Source organism: Xenopus laevis, chromosome 2S (assembly GCF_017654675.1).
Source record: "Xenopus laevis strain J_2021 chromosome 2S, Xenopus_laevis_v10.1, whole genome shotgun sequence".
Taxonomy (NCBI): Eukaryota; Metazoa; Chordata; class Amphibia; order Anura; family Pipidae; genus Xenopus; species Xenopus laevis.
This window is the reverse complement of record NC_054374.1, coordinates 39,499,499-39,517,213: the sequence shown is the minus strand read 5'-3', so window position 1 is coordinate 39,517,213 and position 17,715 is coordinate 39,499,499. Positions and strand designations below refer to the sequence as shown.

The following is a 17,715-nucleotide window of genomic DNA, read 5'->3' as shown; positions in this document are numbered from 1 at the left end:
CGTTTTTATAAGAAACCTGACTGTATGAATTGAAATTCTCTCTTCCTTTACTGCTGTGGATAGGAATTGTCAGATGGTCCCTAACTGCTGAGCAGGGAAACAATCATACTTATGAACAGCAGGGGGAGCCCCCGCCTTACTTCCCAGCCATGCAGAGCTCAAGCAGCTTTGTTTATGACGATCCCTAAGCAGCCCAGACCACACTGAGCATGTGCACAGTCTTAGTCTTGCAAAGATGTTTAACAAAGTTACAAGATGGTGACCCCCTGTAGCCAACTTTGAAAGCATAAATTATTTGTTTGATTGTCTTGTGGTGCAGTAAGTTCATGTTTATATTTAGTATACAAAATACAGCATTTCTAGCCTTATTCTATTTAAGACTTTACATGCCCTTTAAGCAATAGTCAGCCAGATTTGTGAAACTTTGCTTTGTCAGATCTATAGATGATGGTGCATAGACATGTCATTTATCCATACCGCCCAACTGTTACATTTTCTGCGGGACTATCCAGATTTTGACAGCTCAGCCAACAGTCACAGGTTTCTCACTGAAATGTCCCAAGTTTCTATTTGATGTCCAGCACTGACTCCAGAAAAAGATACAAAGTTTCTGAAACTTAATTAAAATAAGAGGCTTTTTGGCAGAGAACCCAGCACACTGAGCAGCTGTTCTTCTATACATTTGTATAAAGCAAAGAAACAATTGTAACTATTTAAGATAAGCAGTTCTCTTGGGGGAAATGTGACTCACAGCTTAAATGGCAATTTCAGCTTCATTAGCAAAACACATCAAACATGGCCCTAAAACTCTCAGAAATGTGTTCAAAACTTTCATAACCTGCCAAATTTTGTAAAATGGACATTGTAATTGGGGTGTGGCCATTAAAGGGCGTAGTCAAATTACATGCAGCTGATGGTTTTTGTCCCTCTTTACATTTTTCAAATGTTGGGAGGTATGTTTATGATCAAAATACATGTTCAGCTTTCATTCTATCTTTGGAAACCGTATCCCCCTTTTTCCCTTTGTTTTCAGATTTTGTGAATATTTTTTACTTTATTTTAGTACAGGTTTGGGACCTGTTATGCAGAATGCTTGGGATGTGGGGTTTTCTGTATAAGGGGTCTTTTTGTAATTTGGATCTCTTTACCTTAAATCTCCTAAAAAATTATTTAAACATTAAATAAACCCAATAGGCTGGTTTTGCCTCCAATAAGGATTATTACATCTAAGCCGGGATAAAGTACAAGGTATTGTTTTTCTATTTCGGTATTGTTTTTCTATTTTGACGCCGGCTAATTTTCGTGGCCGTTTAGCAAATTCGCCCCTGGCTTATCACTACTGACGTCTACCCCCAGTTCCATAAGCTGCGGCAGCAGTTTTTTCCTCTTGCGAGTGTGTGTGTCCTCTGCACCTGTGCACTCGCGTGTCCCCTGCATATGCATTGACTCACGTGTCCTCGGTACATTCGCAAACAGTGGGGGCCGGCATAGTTGGCCGGGTTGCCTAGGGCGCCTGGCTGACTTGGCCCGGCATTGGTTTCCAGATCCCATACCTGTATTATAATTACAAACTCCTTTTAATCTCTCTACATAGCGCATTAGGATCATAAAGAAGTAACACTAACTCACCCAAAAAATAACAGACGGAGCAAACCCTGCTGTAAATTATTGGAATGAGTATGATCATAACAAAATAACACTTCAGTGGCACAGACATGCCGTTAGCGTCTTATCGACGGGCACCTTATATTATCTGGGGCTAATCATAATCACTGCATCTGATGATAGGTGAAGGCAACATTACCTTAAAGGAACAGCAACACCAAAAAGTGTTTTAAAGTAATGAAAAGATCATGTAGTGTTGCCTTGCAGTGTTAAAACTGATCTTGTACAACAGAAACACTACTATAGTTCATATAAACAAGCTGCTGTGTAGCAATGGCAGAAATTGAAAAAAGGTTATATGTCACAGGTTAAATAGTGGATAACAGATAACACCATTATGTTGTACAGAGCTTATCTGCTGTGAGTCTTTTCTCCTTTAAATGACTGCCCCCATTGCTACAAGCATCTTATTTATATAAACCATAGTAGTGTGTCTAAAGCAAACACAGCAGTTTTACCAGTGCAGGGAAACATTGCATTATATTTTTATTACTTTAAAACACAAATTTTTGATGTTGCTGTTCCTTTAATATGTGAAACTAAATCTGATCACCCCACATAACCCAAAGTTTTCTATCATTATCATTATTATACTTTTTGTTCCATAGCTTATTGTTACTCGCAAGATCTTATTAAATGTTAAAAATGTTCTAACTGATATAGCCTCCATACTTTATTCTCTGGGCCAGACAATTCATACCACACACCATTCAGTTCAGTGAATAATTTACTGTGGCTCCATCTGTTGTATTGATTTCAGCCTTGATAGCAACAATAACTGTATTTTTATAATGGCTAGACTATAGTTTATTTGTACTGTGAGGATGATTAAATTGATGCTGTTTTATACATCTGAAACCTTTTTATAAGGTAAAGTATGTTCTGCACAAAGGGCTATGGTGTCTGAGGCACTTTTGTCCCTCTGCTAAACATATTCTTGCCTGTCTTGATCATAATACTGAGACTGCAAGTCATTTATAGTTGTTCATGTACTTACATGTTCAAAAATATACCTTCTTGTTAATTGTCTACTTTAAAGGTATTTACAATCACATAATAAATTAGCCCAGGAATAGATCACAGGAAATGTAATAATCTGATTTTCCTTATTTTTTAAAAAAAGAATGTGCAGAAGTATTACACAGGCAAGCTGTATATAACTGTAAATGAATTCTACACAAAGTTGCTCTCCACAATGAATTATGGAAATTAGGTAATGTCATGGAAAATGCTTCTTAAAGGGAATGTCAACCCAAAAAATAATGTATGCCTAATAAAAGAAAACATAAATCTAAGCAACTTTGCAATATATATAAATTACACATTTTCTATGTATTGCTATTGAAAGCATATTGAAAAGTGTTGGTCCCTTTCTAATCTCTGCCCTTGTGGCTCAGATTTTTGATACAATGTAAGACAAGGCAGCTGATTAACAGACCTGTCTTTGCTGGGGAACTAAGACTTTTGCAACAATGTTTAAAGGGATACTATCATGGGAAAACATTTTTTCAAAATGCATCAGTTAATAGTGCTGCTCCACCAGACTTCTGCACTGAAATCTGTTTTTCAAAAGAGCAAACCAATGTTTTTATATTTAATTTTGAAATCTGACATGGGACTAGACATATTGTCAGTTTCCCAGGTGCCCCTAGTCATGTGACTTGAGTGCTGATAAACTTCAGTCACTCTTTACAGCTGCACTGCAAGTTGGAGTTATATGATCCTCTCACACACCCCTCCCATCCCCAGCAGCCCATCAGCAGAACAATTGGAAGGTAACCAGATAACAGCTCCCTGATAGATTTAAGAACAGCACTCAATAGTAAAATCCAGGTACCACTGCAACACATTCAGTTACATTGAGTAGGAGATACAATAGCCTACCTGAAAGCAGTTCCATAGTGCAGCACTGGCTCTTTCTGAAAGCACATGACCAGGCAAAATGACCTGAGATGGCTGCCTTATTGGGTTAGGAATTTAATTTTAGATGGTAGAGTAAATTATTTGCAATGTAAATAGTGTCCTTAAATCTACACTGTAAAAATCATGACAGAATCTCTTTCAAAAAGTAACAGCCAGGAGTTAAGCAAATGCTGCTTTGAGTAGCAATTGCTTTTATAAATAACATTAGGAGCACTGAAAATATTTAATAAATGTATATTGGAAAGTTGCTTAGAATTATGTTTTCTTTTATTAGGCATTTTTTTTTATTTTTGGGTTGACTTGCCCCTTATGTGTTATGGTTTATATTATAAAAGAGTGTAAAAAAGGGAATGATATTGAGGATAACGCTGACAACCTGAGAGATTAATGTAAAGTAAAGCAATAATGGTCTGTATGGGAACTGCTCAGGCAGAGAATGTGCTACACAACACACTTATGTATATAGTAAGGGACTGCTGTGATTTAATTTGCAGTTAGCTAATGACACACTTTAAATAAGAATTTCAATAAAAAGGAATGATCTATCTTCAGATATGTAAAATTGATTAAAAAGAGGGGATCTGACTTCTGTCAGTATTTCAATTTTTATATAGGAGAAAAGAAAGAAAGTATCCCCGTCTTTTTGATCAGAAAAAAACACACAAAAAAAATATATGTTATCACTATATGATTTGATTTCAGTTAAACCATTTAATCCTGTGATTCTATATATGTTAGTTCCCCCCTTAATAAATAGTCCCACAAAGTGCTAGTGCTTGACCTTAATTAAATAGCATTAAATAGAATAAAACTAGGACTCAATTGATTTTTCTTTTAAATAAGGTCATTTTGCTTTAAGTAGAAGATAATTGTACACAAGTGCTGCTGTCACTATTTAGTGGGCTGGTGGGGAGCTGTTTGACATTTTATTTAATGGCCACATGATTTTCTAGTAGACTTAAGGTATGAAGATCCAAATAACGAGAAGATCGGTTATCTGGAAAATGCCAGGTCCCAAGCATTGCATGTACAATAGGTCCCATCAGGCCCAGACTGTGGGTTCTGGCAAATGCCAGAGGGGCTGCTATAAGGTGCCATAGACAGTCAGTATTTAGTGGGCTGATGGGGGCTGTTTGGGCCTCTGTGTGGGCTGATTGGGCCTCTGTGTACCTGGAATATCAGGGCTATTTAAATTCTCAGTCTGGACCTGGGGTCCATACCTGTAATGGGAAAAAAAATTTAAATTGTGTTTTTCAGCAAAACAAACAACTATGTAGTAATGTAATAAAAGGCACTAAGTTTGCTGAAGAAACCCATAACAGCCAATGCTTTTAAACAGGTGACCACTAAATTCTTCCTGTTAATTGGTTTCTGTGGGTTACTGTACCTGGGCAAAGTTAGTGCTTTTAATACATTACCCATATTTTGTTATTTGAAATTATCCATTCCTGTTGGACCATCTGAAGTGTTTAGTGACCTATAGGACAGTGGAAAAAAACCCTGCAAGTGATATGGTTTGTGGCGGTGTGCATTGTATGTAATAAATGTACTGAGACATTTGCATTACAATAACTGTCTAATTAAGTTATGGATTATGAATCTTCTATTGCAAAAAACAATAAGATACAAGTGGTGCAACGTTTCACCAATTTTTAGCCCAGATTTTTTTTTTATTTGCCTATACATCCTTTATAACTACACATGTAAAATGTCAAGTGAATTCATAAAGCTGTGCCGTGAATATATGGTTAAATAATTTATTCTGGTGATAACTTGGTTATTCTGGTGATAACTTGGTGCAGTTTATTCTAACCATCCTTTATTATGCAGCTTTATAAACCTACATTAAAACATATTTGCTTAATTAGAAAATCATATTTAATTAAACAACTTCATTTAATTTCCTGATTATTCCTTATCAAATTCAATTGTACTGTTATTGTTTATGCTATCATCTCCTTATACCCTGCCAGCAATGCAGAGGTATTGAAATCTCGCTTACTGTGTTATCAGAGTCGTTTATATTTTATGGTTATTTTTTCATGCATAAATCTATGAGAATGTGCTATTACTTTAGCTCCAAGACTGACTTTGAAGCATAGAAAATGAACTGGTGATATTACAAGGGACATCATCTCCTTTGGAATAAGGAAACCAGTATCCCAGTGTTGCAGATATAAAATTAGAATTCTTCAGACATATTTCTGCAGAACAAATTTCTGGGCCGGTAGTGAATCAACTTATGACAGCAGATGTTGTCTAATCTGCCAGTAGTACTTTGTTAGCCATAGTTTATATTACATTTTTAATATAAGCATTTATGAAAAATTGGAACACTTGCATTCTTACATGAAGGAATAAGCCATTAAAGAGTGACATTCGGCTGTGTCAATGTGCCTTAATTGCTTCTATAATGATGATTCCTATCCTTTTGCGTAGTACGTGGTTTAATGTCACTGAATTCCAGAAGCTACAGTTAGCTGGACTATTAGTTCTAAATTGCGATTGGCTATAGATAGAATTTACCAGCAGCAAAAGCTTCATAACCCACAGACATCTGCCTGTAAAAGTAAAAAGAAGGCATGCACCAAATCCAGAATTTTTCAGCAGGAATCACCCGAATTCAAGAGCCTGGCCAAACCAAACCTTCCCAACCCCTACAAAATACAAAAAATTAGATGTGTGACACTAATTTCCAGGCTTGCAGAAGCTTTTGATTTGGCAAGATCCATATTTACAGGGTTCGGTGCATCCCTAAAAAAGATTCATCATCCAGCTGTATTGTTCCTCAGTGCAGCTTTGTGCAATTCCCACACCTATACTTTCTTAATAAATTTTTTATGCCTTGTCTCCAAAACAGCAGTCAATACCATCTGTAGGAGCTCTACTTGTCTGTCACTGCCCCAGAACTTTTTTAAGTGATTGAGTTCTTACACAACAAGTAGTGGCTACTAGTAGTTCCATGTGTCTTAACCGTAAGGGCAGAGACACACTCTTCCTCACGAGGAAACTTCGGGCGATTTTGGAAAGCCTAAGCGATCCGAGTGCCATCCCGCTGGCAATTTACATTCTAGCCGTCAGGAAGTCAGTTCGGGGAAATTAGTGGTCTGAAGAAGAAGCAATTTGTCGCTGGGGGACTAATCTCCCGAAATAGCAGTGTGTGTCTCTGTTCTAAGGGCAGTGGCACACAGGAAGATTTGTTGGCCACAATTTTTTTAAAAGAGCATTTTGGAGTTTGTCTTTTTAATGCAACGATTTCGAATGATTTCTGCTTGCGAGCGATTACCTTCCCATAGTGCCACACGCTAATTTCCCCACCTACAAGGGAAGCAGAAATGATGTTTCACCTCCCATACATCACTGCATCAGCAAGATTTGCTTACTATGGCGACCACTAATCTCCCAGCGTGTTTTTCTTTGATAGTTTTCAGTAATGCTAATGTAGTGAAATCGCTCATAAAAGGGTCATGGCGACGTGCGATTTAAAGTAGCTTCATGTGTTTTGACTCTGGTGATTTGCATTATTGTCTATTGGAAGGCTAAACAAATGATTTGTTGCTAAAATACACTTTAAATAAATGTGGGCGATTAATCTTCCAGTGGGCCACTGCCCTAAAGAGCACCTATCATTGCAAAATAAACCTTATTTACACCTTAAAATGATTAACATTTTATTTCCGTCAGTCTTGGAATTCTCGACAAGCCGGCAGTACAATTTAATAGACACTGTTATTCAGACAAGTTTATTATCAACCCAAACATTTGCGAATGCACAAGAATGGATGGCCTAATTCCTATGCCTATGCACAGGCTACACAATTATACACTCTGAGGACAAAGGGAATTGCTGAATGGAAAATAAAAGTAATTATCTGCCCCACCCCTATACCACAGACATAGAGGCAGGGCAGGCAATATATAATTGACAACTCAGATTTGTAAATACATTTAAACACGTCTGGATGTTTTAATAAAAATATGTATGTTTTAATAAACATAAGAATTTGTCTGGGTGACAGTTCCCCTTTAAAAGAAAGAGGGAGCTTGCATGATTGTTGGTGCATAATTGATGGTAGTTACAGAAAGAGAAACAATTTGCATAAGTGTGTGAGGAAGTGAGACATGAACACTAAATACTGGAGTGTGCCTTTATAAGTGTGTTGGTGGACAGGCAGGTACAGCAGTCGCAAGCATTGAAGGCCAATCATAACTGAGCGGGGCATCACTGTTCCAAATAAATGTTTCATTTCTAGGTTTTTCAAAAGATACCACAGATATCATATCTTATATGCATTACTTTTTTATTCTTTGACCAACCAAACAATATGATTGTTAGGTTAAATGGCAGTAGCAACAATGCATTTGCTTGAATGTCAGAATAAAGAAGGAACTGCAGGTCTGAACAGGATGTCAAACTATAAAAATGATATCACAATCCTTTAACTGGTTACTATGGTTACTATTCCATGCAGAAGACATTTAAGGTTAGTGGCAGAAAATAAAGCTAATCATTTAAAGAAACACAACAAATACACACAAAACCAATTGTAGAGGTGCATTTAAAGGGGACATTTTTTTTTTTCTTTTAAGCAAAGCCACATAGGACATTATTTTTTTTTACTAGAGAAATGTGGCCCTGGGTCAGCTGACACATACAAACACTGTATGGGCCTGTAGGACATATTTTTCCATTTCAGACAGTGCAGTTCCATCCAATTTTGATATTCCAAAACAACAACATTGGTTTGTCCACACAAAGTGGTATCTGACGTGAGAAATTCAGCCAAGCGAATGACTCTGAAAGCAGCCAACCACTGTTAGTGTGCATTTAACAGAATTCCAACACATAGGCAAATTTAGCTTAAAGATATAAAAGCAATCAAAATCATTTGGGGTGTTAACAAAACCAAAACATCACCAACAGTCATCAATCAAACAAATTGTGTACAAAAGTCATACAACTATCGGTTCCTAAAAGGGAATCTCCATCCAGAAACTGTTTTTATGTAACAAAAGGATATATAATTCTAAGCAATTTTCCAATACATATTCTTTAAACATTTTTAATGGTTTTAAAGTTATTTATAAATATTCTTGTTGAGAGGAGTTTTTATTTATTGCTTTCTGATCTCTAAGTTCGGACTACTGAAACAATGTCCGTTCTCCTCTAGGTCTGTTCATCTTAATAATAGGGATGGGCGAATTTGACCCGTTTCGCCCAAAAATCGCCGCCGGCGAAATGTCGTCGACACCCATTAAAGTCTATGGGCGTCAAAAAAATGTTGTTGCGCGGCGAAATTTTTTTGACACGTGTCTTTTTTTTTTTTGACGCACGGCGCCATACAAGTCTATGGGCGTCATTTTTTTGGCGAAACAAGCCGAAAAAATTCGCCTTCCCGCTGGCTAGAATGTACAGTAAATTGCTGGCGGGATGGCACTTGGCGCGATCCGTTTTCTGAAGTCGCCCGAAGTGGCCTCACATGAAAAATTCAGTCGACTTCGGAAAATGAATCGCGCCGAGTGCTATCCTGACTAATCTCCTTGAATCTGCCTGTCTGCCCTGACCCTTAATGTGTAGCTTCTGCTACAGAAACAGCAGTACAGAGAATATAAATAGTTGACAGCTTTTGAAAATACTTTTGAAAATAATTTAAAAAATTTTGTGTTTTAATTAAATCTGAAAGTTGAATTCTCTTTCTGAAAAAGTGCTGCTTTAATGAAGGCACAGTGACACTAATTTGAACATATAGCTTATTGTTAAGGCTACCTGTTTCCCCTGGGGGCAAATAATCTTAAGGATAAGAGAATATTAGTGAATCCCCAAGTACGACTGGACTTTATTCACAGTCTGTAGTGCAACATAATTCCTGCAAAGTAGATTGGCTGCTTAGCTGAACGAGTGATGTGTTTTCACAGCTTGACAAAGGCAAACAAGTGCTCCACTTAAAATAAAAAGGTTTTGCAGATATCTAGCTGATAGCTATTTTGCATATGCTGAAAACTTGAAACCCAAAACTTACCAACAATCTCCTTAGGAAATCCATCATTTTCCCAGAATAATTCCTCCAGCATATGATTTGAGAAGACAGGGAATGGTGCCTGGAGGGCTGGCAGATCCCAGGTACACCAAGCATATGCCTGAGCACAATACCTTGCTACTTTTCCCATGCGACTGCAGCAGGACTGACATTAAACAAGTTAAATGGGTGGGTCGACTGCCAAGTCTAATCACAAGAAACAGGTTGTGCAGGAAGTAGATTTTAACTCAATAATAAAAAGAGGTAAAAAAATCACATGGATTTGGCTTTAAGTCTAAGTCAATTGTTATGTGTTAATGGAGCATCAGCACATTCCAAGCAGTGTCAGACATGACTTCTGTATTGCAAAGTAATGTTGGTGTTCTGGCCACAAATTCTTGTGCATGGTACCTATGTCAGGCATCCATTAAAAAAGAATATAAATAAATATATTACTCATATATTAAAGTCTAGGACTTATTTAAATAGTATTTTCTAAGAATTGGCCTGCCAGACAAAAAATAATACTACCCATAAAAGAGATAATAATAATTCCACAAATGGCATTCTGATTACCACAAGTTATTTGAAATCACTTGCCTTTACGCTGAATGGGAAGCTGTAACGGTCGGCACTCCAGAACAAATGCCAAGCACCCTGGTCTCGGCTCGTGCTTCACCTGTAGTGTGACCGACTTTGGCCTCGGGAGGAGCCCTCAGCTACTTGGATGCCACCAGAGGTGCAAGTCTATAGGTTCTGTATAGGCAGAGGGGCACGACTGTAAAGCAAAGTCTTTGGGCAGAAGGTCGTAGTACAAGGTGTTTAGGCAAAAGAGTAGTCAGATCAGGCCGGGTCGGGGCAGGCAGAGAATAAACGTAGTCAGGCAGGCAAGGGTCAAACCAGGAAGTCAATCAGAGGGTGAATCGGAGGTAGGTAGTCTGTATTTAGGCACGGGTCAGGATCCAGAAGTCAGAATAGTCAAAAGCCAGGCAGGGGTCACAACAGGAATCAAAACAGGTTCAAACAACAGAACGCTAAGAAGCTCCAGGAACAAACTCCTATCACAGGCAAGGTCTGGAAGCCCTTTCATGCTATTTATACTTTTGAATTTCGCACCCTTTCGCGCTGACGTCATCACATCAGTGCGCCTGCTCCTTTAAATGGATCAGCAGCGCGCCGCACGTGCCCTACTGACTGAGACCGTATGGTGAGGTGGGCGTCCCGCCGAGGGGGCGGCAGGCGTCCCTGCCATCCCCCCACTAGACCACCAGGTAAGTTCCTCACAGAAGCATTGCTTAGAATTTCACTTTCTTTCATTACGCAAACAATTTTGGGTGGAGTTCAACTTTAAGCAGTGGCAAAACTATCGGGGGAGCTGTGGTCACCTAGTTACACCTTTGCCTTTAAGGATAATGGTACATAGGGAAGTTTTTGCCATTTAATTCTCTGATGCTCTCCCTAATCAATATACAGGTAGGGGACTGTTATCCAGAAACCAGTTATCCAGAAAGCTCCAAATCACCGAAGGGACGTCTCCCATAGACTCCATTTTATCCAAATAATCCAAATTTTTAAAAAATATTTTCTTTTTCTCTCTAATAATAAAACTGTGCGTAGTACTTGATCCAAACTAAGATATATTTAATCCTTATTGGAAGCAATACTGTTTACATGATTTTCTAGTAGATTTTCTAGTAGTCCGGTACATCTATGTTGTTTTATGTAGCACCATGGTCCTAGAGGAACGTTGTTTCGTTTCACTGTTTACTGTACAAACGTATATGGATGAAATGGTAATAAACTCTCTCTTGACTCTCTTGACTCTTAGGTATGGGGATCCAAATTGCAGAAAGATCCATTATCTGGAAAATGCTCCGTCCCAAGCTTTTTGGATAACAGGTATATACCTATATAATCTTAGCTTAAACAGATATTGGTGAAAGACCATATCAGGATAGTCTGAAGTCTGGCTGCACAAGTCTAACATATATCTATATATGGAAGATGAAAGCACTCACGACAGAGACGATAATAGTGGCAAAAACAATGCTTTACTGCATTATATCAGACTTACAGGGGAATGTAATAAAAGTCGCAAAGAGCAAAACAATTCGCACCAATAAGACTAAAAACCCACATCACGCAATGTAATATTGTTCCTTAAACTGTTATTGCATTGCGAATTTTAATTGCGCATTGCGAATTTCAATTGTGCACTCATAAGAAGTGCTTGTGTCAGGGAGCCGGGAGCTCCCTCCAGGGAGGTTGTCTGGATCAAGGAGGAAGCCCTCTTGAGGGAACAAGGTCGCGGTATCCAAAGGGTTAAACGGAGAATAGTCAGGATCAGGCAAGAGTTCACAGGCAGGCAGAATACAACAAAGTCCAAAGTCCAGGCAAAGGGTCAGGATACAAGGCAGGAACAAGATTAGGCAATAAGGCACACAGGAAACCCAGGATATGCTTCAGGAAAGTAATCCTATTCTTGGGCGCCATTCTGGCGTCTAGTTGGCGTTTTTATTTTCAAATTTGGCGCCATTCTGACGTCATTGACGCTCTTGCGCCGACGTCGGCGCGCTGACGTCATCGCCCGGCGCCGCTACCCACGTGGCGGCCATGGGCGCCGCCATTTTGGGAGCGACGCCGGCGAAGATGGACGCGCCGCCCGGAGCTCCTGGGCCTGCTCCGGGCGGCGATCGTTACAGTACCCCCCCCCTCACGGGGGGCCTCTGGACCACCAGGACTTGGCTTCTGGGGAAACTTGGAATGGAACTCCCTCACCAGACGAGGAGCGTGAACATCACGGTGTCCTTCCCAGGAGCATTCTTCAGGGCCAAAGCCCTTCCACTGAATGAGGTACTGAAGGGACCCTCTGGAGATTCTGGAGTCTAGGATTTTCTCCACCTCGTACTCGAGTTGACCCTCCACTGAGATGGCAGGAGGAGGAGACTGACCGCCAGAGAACCGGTTGGTGATGGCGGGTTTCACCAGAGACACGTGGAACACGTTGGGGATTCTCATCTCTGGTGGAAGCTGGAGTCTGACAGCCACAGGGTTGATTATCTCCAAGATGGGAAATGGTCCCACGAATTTTGGACCCAACTTGGGAGATGGTATCTTCAACCGGATATTCCTGGAAGAGAGCCAGACATTATCACCCACCTTGTAGAGAGGAGAGGATCTTCGACGACGATCCGCGAAAGTCTTATGAACAAGAGCACTCTTCTCTAGGTTCAACTTGGTCGCAGCCCAAATAGCAGACATATGGGCTGCGGAGTCGTCAGCAGCCGGGACGTCAGATAGCACAAAGTCTTGGGGAAAAGCTTGAGGATGCTGACCATACACCGACATGAACGGAGACCTTCCTGTAGAGGAATGACAAGCATTATTATGAGCGAATTCCGCCCATGGGAGGAGATCAGACCAGTCATCCTGGCAGAGGGATACGTGGTTCCTCAGGAACTGCTCCAGGGCTTGGTTGACACGTTCAGCTGCCCCATTCGTTTGCGGGTGGTATGCAGATGAAAACTGAAGAACAATTCCCAGGTCTTTGCATAAGGAACGCCAGAACTTGGCAGTAAACTGGGTGCCTCTATCGGAGACGATCTCCACCGGGAAACCATGCAGGCGGAAGATGTACTGGATAAATAGCTGGGACAACTCCACCGCAGAGGGCAACTTCTTCAGAGGGATGAAATGGGCCATTTTGGAGAAGCGGTCAATAACAACCCAGATCACAGTATTCCCACCGGAGGGAGGAAGTTCGACAATAAAGTCCATAGAGAGGTGCGTCCATGGACGAGAGGGTACCGGCAAAGGCTGTAACAACCCACTGGGGCGGGAATGGCTAGGCTTAGAAGTGGCGCAGACATTACAAGCAGCCACAAAGTCCTTTACATCCTTGCGGATATCAGGCCACCAGACTAGGCGCCTCAAGAGTTCAAGGGTCTTAGCCGAACCAGGATGTCCAGCTTGCCTAGAGCAGTGGGTTTGTTGCAGGATGGCCAGGCGAAGTTCTGGAGGGACGAAGGCCATGCCAATCGGAGTATCTTGAGGAGCCGAGGACTGCCCAGCCAGAATCTGGTCGGCAAATTGGGGATACAGAGAGGCAATGATCTTGACTGGTGGAATGATTGGTTCCTGTCTCTCAGGGTCACGGTCCACCGGAGTGAAGCTACGAGACAAGGCGTCGGCCTTCAGATTTTTGGAACCTGGGCGATAAGTCAAAACAAAGTTAAATCGGGAAAAGAAAAGGGCCCACCTGGCTTGTCTGGGATTTAGCCTCTTGAGGGACTGTATGAACTCCAGATTCTTGTGATCGGTGAAAATCTGGACAGGAATTTCAGAACCCTCCAGGAGGTGACGCCATTCTTCAAGGGCAAGCTTGACTGCCAAGAGTTCTCGATTCCCGACGTCATAGTTCTGCTCTGCGGATGAGAACTTCTTGGAGAAAAACGCACAGGGGTGCAATTTTCCATCAGAGGAATGTCTCTGAGACAGGATAGCTCCGGCTCCGACTTCAGAAGCATCAACTTCGATGCAGAAGGGTAGTGCAGGATTGGGATGTCGAAGAACAGGAGCGGACGTGAAGGCCTCTTTCAAGGACTGAAAGGCTTCTATAGCAGATGGAGGCCACAGGCTGGGTTTACCCCCTTTTCGGATGAGGGCCAGGATAGGTGCAATGCGGGAAGAGAACCCCCGGATGAACTGTCGATAATAATTAGCAAATCCGATGAATCTCTGGATTGCTTTGGTACTCAGTGGGAGAGGCCACTCCTGGATGGCCGACACTTTCACGGGGTCCATCTCAAATCCCTCTGGAGAGATAATGTATCCTAGGAAGGGGATCTTGGATACCTCGAAAACACACTTCTCCAACTTGGCGAAGAGAGAGTTCTTCCTCAGACGAGAGAGTACCTCCTTCACCTGGGAGCGATGACTTTCAAGGTCCTTGGAAAAGATCAGGATGTCGTCCAAGTATACGACTACGAACCTTCCTAGGAGATCTCGGAACACATCATTCACAAACTCCTGGAAGACGGCAGGGGCATTGCATAGGCCGAAGGGCATAACGAGATATTCATAGTGCCCATCCCGAGTGTTGAATGCCGTCTTCCATTCGTCACCCTCCCGGATGCGAATGAGGTTGTAGGCCCCCCGGAGATCCAACTTGGAGAAAATCTTTGCCCCTTTCAGCTGGTCAAAGAGCTCGGCAATCAGGGGCAGAGGGTATCTGTTTTTCACGGTGATCTTATTCAGACCCCGATAGTCTATACAAGGCCGAAGGCCTCCGTCCTTCTTCTCCACGAAGAAGAACCCAGCCCCTGCAGGAGAGGTAGAAGGGCGGATAAACCCCCGCTGGAGATTTTCTTGGATGTACTCCTTCATAGCGGTAGTCTCTGCAGGAGAGAGAGGGTAGGTGCGCCCTCTGGGGGGCATAGCTCCAGGCAGGAGTTCAACCGGACAGTCGTAGGAGCGATGTGGGGGAAGGAACTCTGCAGACTTTTTACAAAACACATCGGAAAATCCCTTGTAAGTGGAGGGCAAAGTCTTTAATTCCGCAGAGGAGACATTCACCTTCTCGAGGGGTTTTGGCGGAAGGCAATGTTGCAGGCAAAATAAACTCCAACGAGAGATCTGCCCAGTGGACCAGTCTATGGTGGGGTTATGCAGACGTAACCATGGAAGACCCAATATCACTGGAGTAGAAGGACAGGGGATGATGAAGAATGAAAGTTTTTCTTGATGCAGCGCCCCAACTTGTACAGATAGTTCCGCCGTGAACTTTGTGACGAATTCAAACTCCAGGGGTTTGTCATCTATGGCAGTAATTCGCAGGGGAGAAGACAATGGAAGCAGAGGAATCTTCATGCGTTCGGCAAAAAAGGCATCCATGAAATTGCCATCCGCTCCGGAGTCGAGGAAGGCCCTTTCGAAGATAGACTTACTTGCCAGGTGAATCTGCAAAGGAAGGAGAAGCCTGCGTGAATTTTCTTGATACTTCTCCAGAGAACCTCGAGTGATGCCCCCTACATGAGAAACCTGAGACATACCTCGGGGTACAAAACTCTTGGCTTTGGCAGGACAGGCGTTGGCAAAATGGGAATGCCCACCACAGTATAAACAGAGACCTGCCATACGTCTTCGGAGTCTTTCCTGCTCGGAGAGGCGAGTCTTTCCTACTTGCATGGGTTCCTCCAAGGGAGATGTCGACACATGGGTCACAGGAACAGCGGGTGTTTGCAGAATCGGCCTTTGAAAGCGAGGGGCCAACATGGGAGAAAATCGTCTACTGCGCTCTCTCTCCACCTGGTGCTCTCTGAGACGAGTGTCCACCTTAATGGATAGAGCGATCAACCCTTCCAGGGTGTCAGGAGTCTCTCTGGAGACGAGATCATCTTTGATGCGGATGGATAGGCCTTGGTAGTATACAGCCTTGTAAGCGTCATCACACCAGGAAGTCTCCGCCATCAGTGTTCGGAAGTCTATAGCATACTCATTGACACTGCGGCTTCCTTGCCGGAGCTGCAAGAGACGGGCAGGGGCGTTCGTAACCCGACCTGGAGCATCAAAGACTATACGAAAAGCTTGGAGAAAGTCTTTAACATCAAAAGTCAGCGGGGAATTCTTCTCCCAAAGAGACGTTGCCCACTCCAGTGGCTTGCCTTCCAATCGAGACATCACATACCCCACCTTGGAACGCTCGCTTGGAAACTGTGTGGGTTGGAACTCAAATTGAATTTGGCATTGCGTGGCAAATCCCCTGCAAGCTTGTGGGTCCCCACTGAAACGAGGGGGAGGTGGAATGCGAGGCTCACCTGTCGAGTAGCTTGTGTTCGTGGGGGCTGCCGCCATGGGGGGATCCCCAGTAGGTGGAGCAGTGGAGGACGCAGAAGGCACTTGAGCCAGCAGGACATCGAGTGCTTGCCCAATGCGAACCTGCTGGTTTTCGTAGTCCTCCATGCGGGATGCCAGTCCGCGGAGCGCTCGTCCGACATGAGGTGTGGCTTCCTCAGAAGGATCCATGGCCCAAGAATAATGTCAGGGAGCCGGGAGCTCCCTCCAGGGAGGTTGTCTGGATCAAGGAGGAAGCCCTCTTGAGGGAACAAGGTCGCGGTATCCAAAGGGTTAAACGGAGAATAGTCAGGATCAGGCAAGAGTTCACAGGCAGGCAGAATACAACAAAGTCCAAAGTCCAGGCAAAGGGTCAGGATACAAGGCAGGAACAAGATTAGGCAATAAGGCACACAGGAAACCCAGGATATGCTTCAGGAAAGTAATCCTATTCTTGGGCGCCATTCTGGCGTCTAGTTGGCGTTTTTATTTTCAAATTTGGCGCCATTCTGACGTCATTGACGCTCTTGCGCCGACGTCGGCGCGCTGACGTCATCGCCCGGCGCCGCTACCCACGTGGCGGCCATGGGCGCCGCCATTTTGGGAGCGACGCCGGCGAAGATGGACGCGCCGCCCGGAGCTCCTGGGCCTGCTCCGGGCGGCGATCGTTACAGCTTGAAGGTGTCGTAATCTTTTGGAGCAAACATAATGACTTTTTCAGTAAGACGTTTTATTACATTGACTGCGCATTGGCGCAAACTATAAAATTCGCAAACGGTCTTTCACTGTCGGAAGTGGTCGCTAAACAGTTTCCGGGCTCGCAAAAGCTATATTAAATTCGCACAAAGCAAAATTTGTTCGCGCAAAGGCATAACTTTTCGCATTGCGAATAGTTTTTCCATTAGCGATTTTTATTACATTCGACCGTTAGACATCAACGCGATTCTAGCCAAGAGTTTCATCGCGCCGAAGAAGAGAAGATTTGTCGTCGGGCAACTAATCTCCCTATATCTGCCTGTGTGCCCTGACCCTCAAAGGCTTGCCAATAATACAGTACATTCACTTCAATAAAACAATGTTAAAAAGAAAAGAAAAAAAAGAAAGGCTGAATGGGTGTGTATGTGAAAAGTGTATTATGACATCTGAAAAAAACAGGTCATGTACCAAAGGGATAGGCGCCTGAACCAAGTGACGTTTCAGGGGCAAAAATAGGTGTTTTTCATTTTAAACTAATGAAAACATTGCTTCTCTCTGCACTGTAGAAGACCTGCAAACATAT

General features: G+C 42.6%; 1 protein-coding gene across 7 annotated transcripts in view; it reads right to left on the bottom strand.

The window, feature by feature from the left end:
• rap1gap2.S (RAP1 GTPase activating protein 2 S homeolog) overlaps nt 1-17,715 on the bottom strand; it is a 440,223-nt gene that overhangs the window by 83,636 nt on the left and 338,872 nt on the right. The window contains exon 1 of one of the 7 annotated variants that reach the window (XM_018249120.2): nt 9,609-9,742. The exons of the other annotated variants lie outside the window; for them this stretch is intronic. Coding sequence (XP_018104609.1) covers nt 9,609-9,722 — 114 coding nt within the window. The 5' untranslated portion in view covers nt 9,723-9,742. Of the gene's footprint in view, nt 1-9,608; nt 9,743-17,715 lie in introns of those variants that run through there. 7 annotated transcript variants of the gene reach the window in all.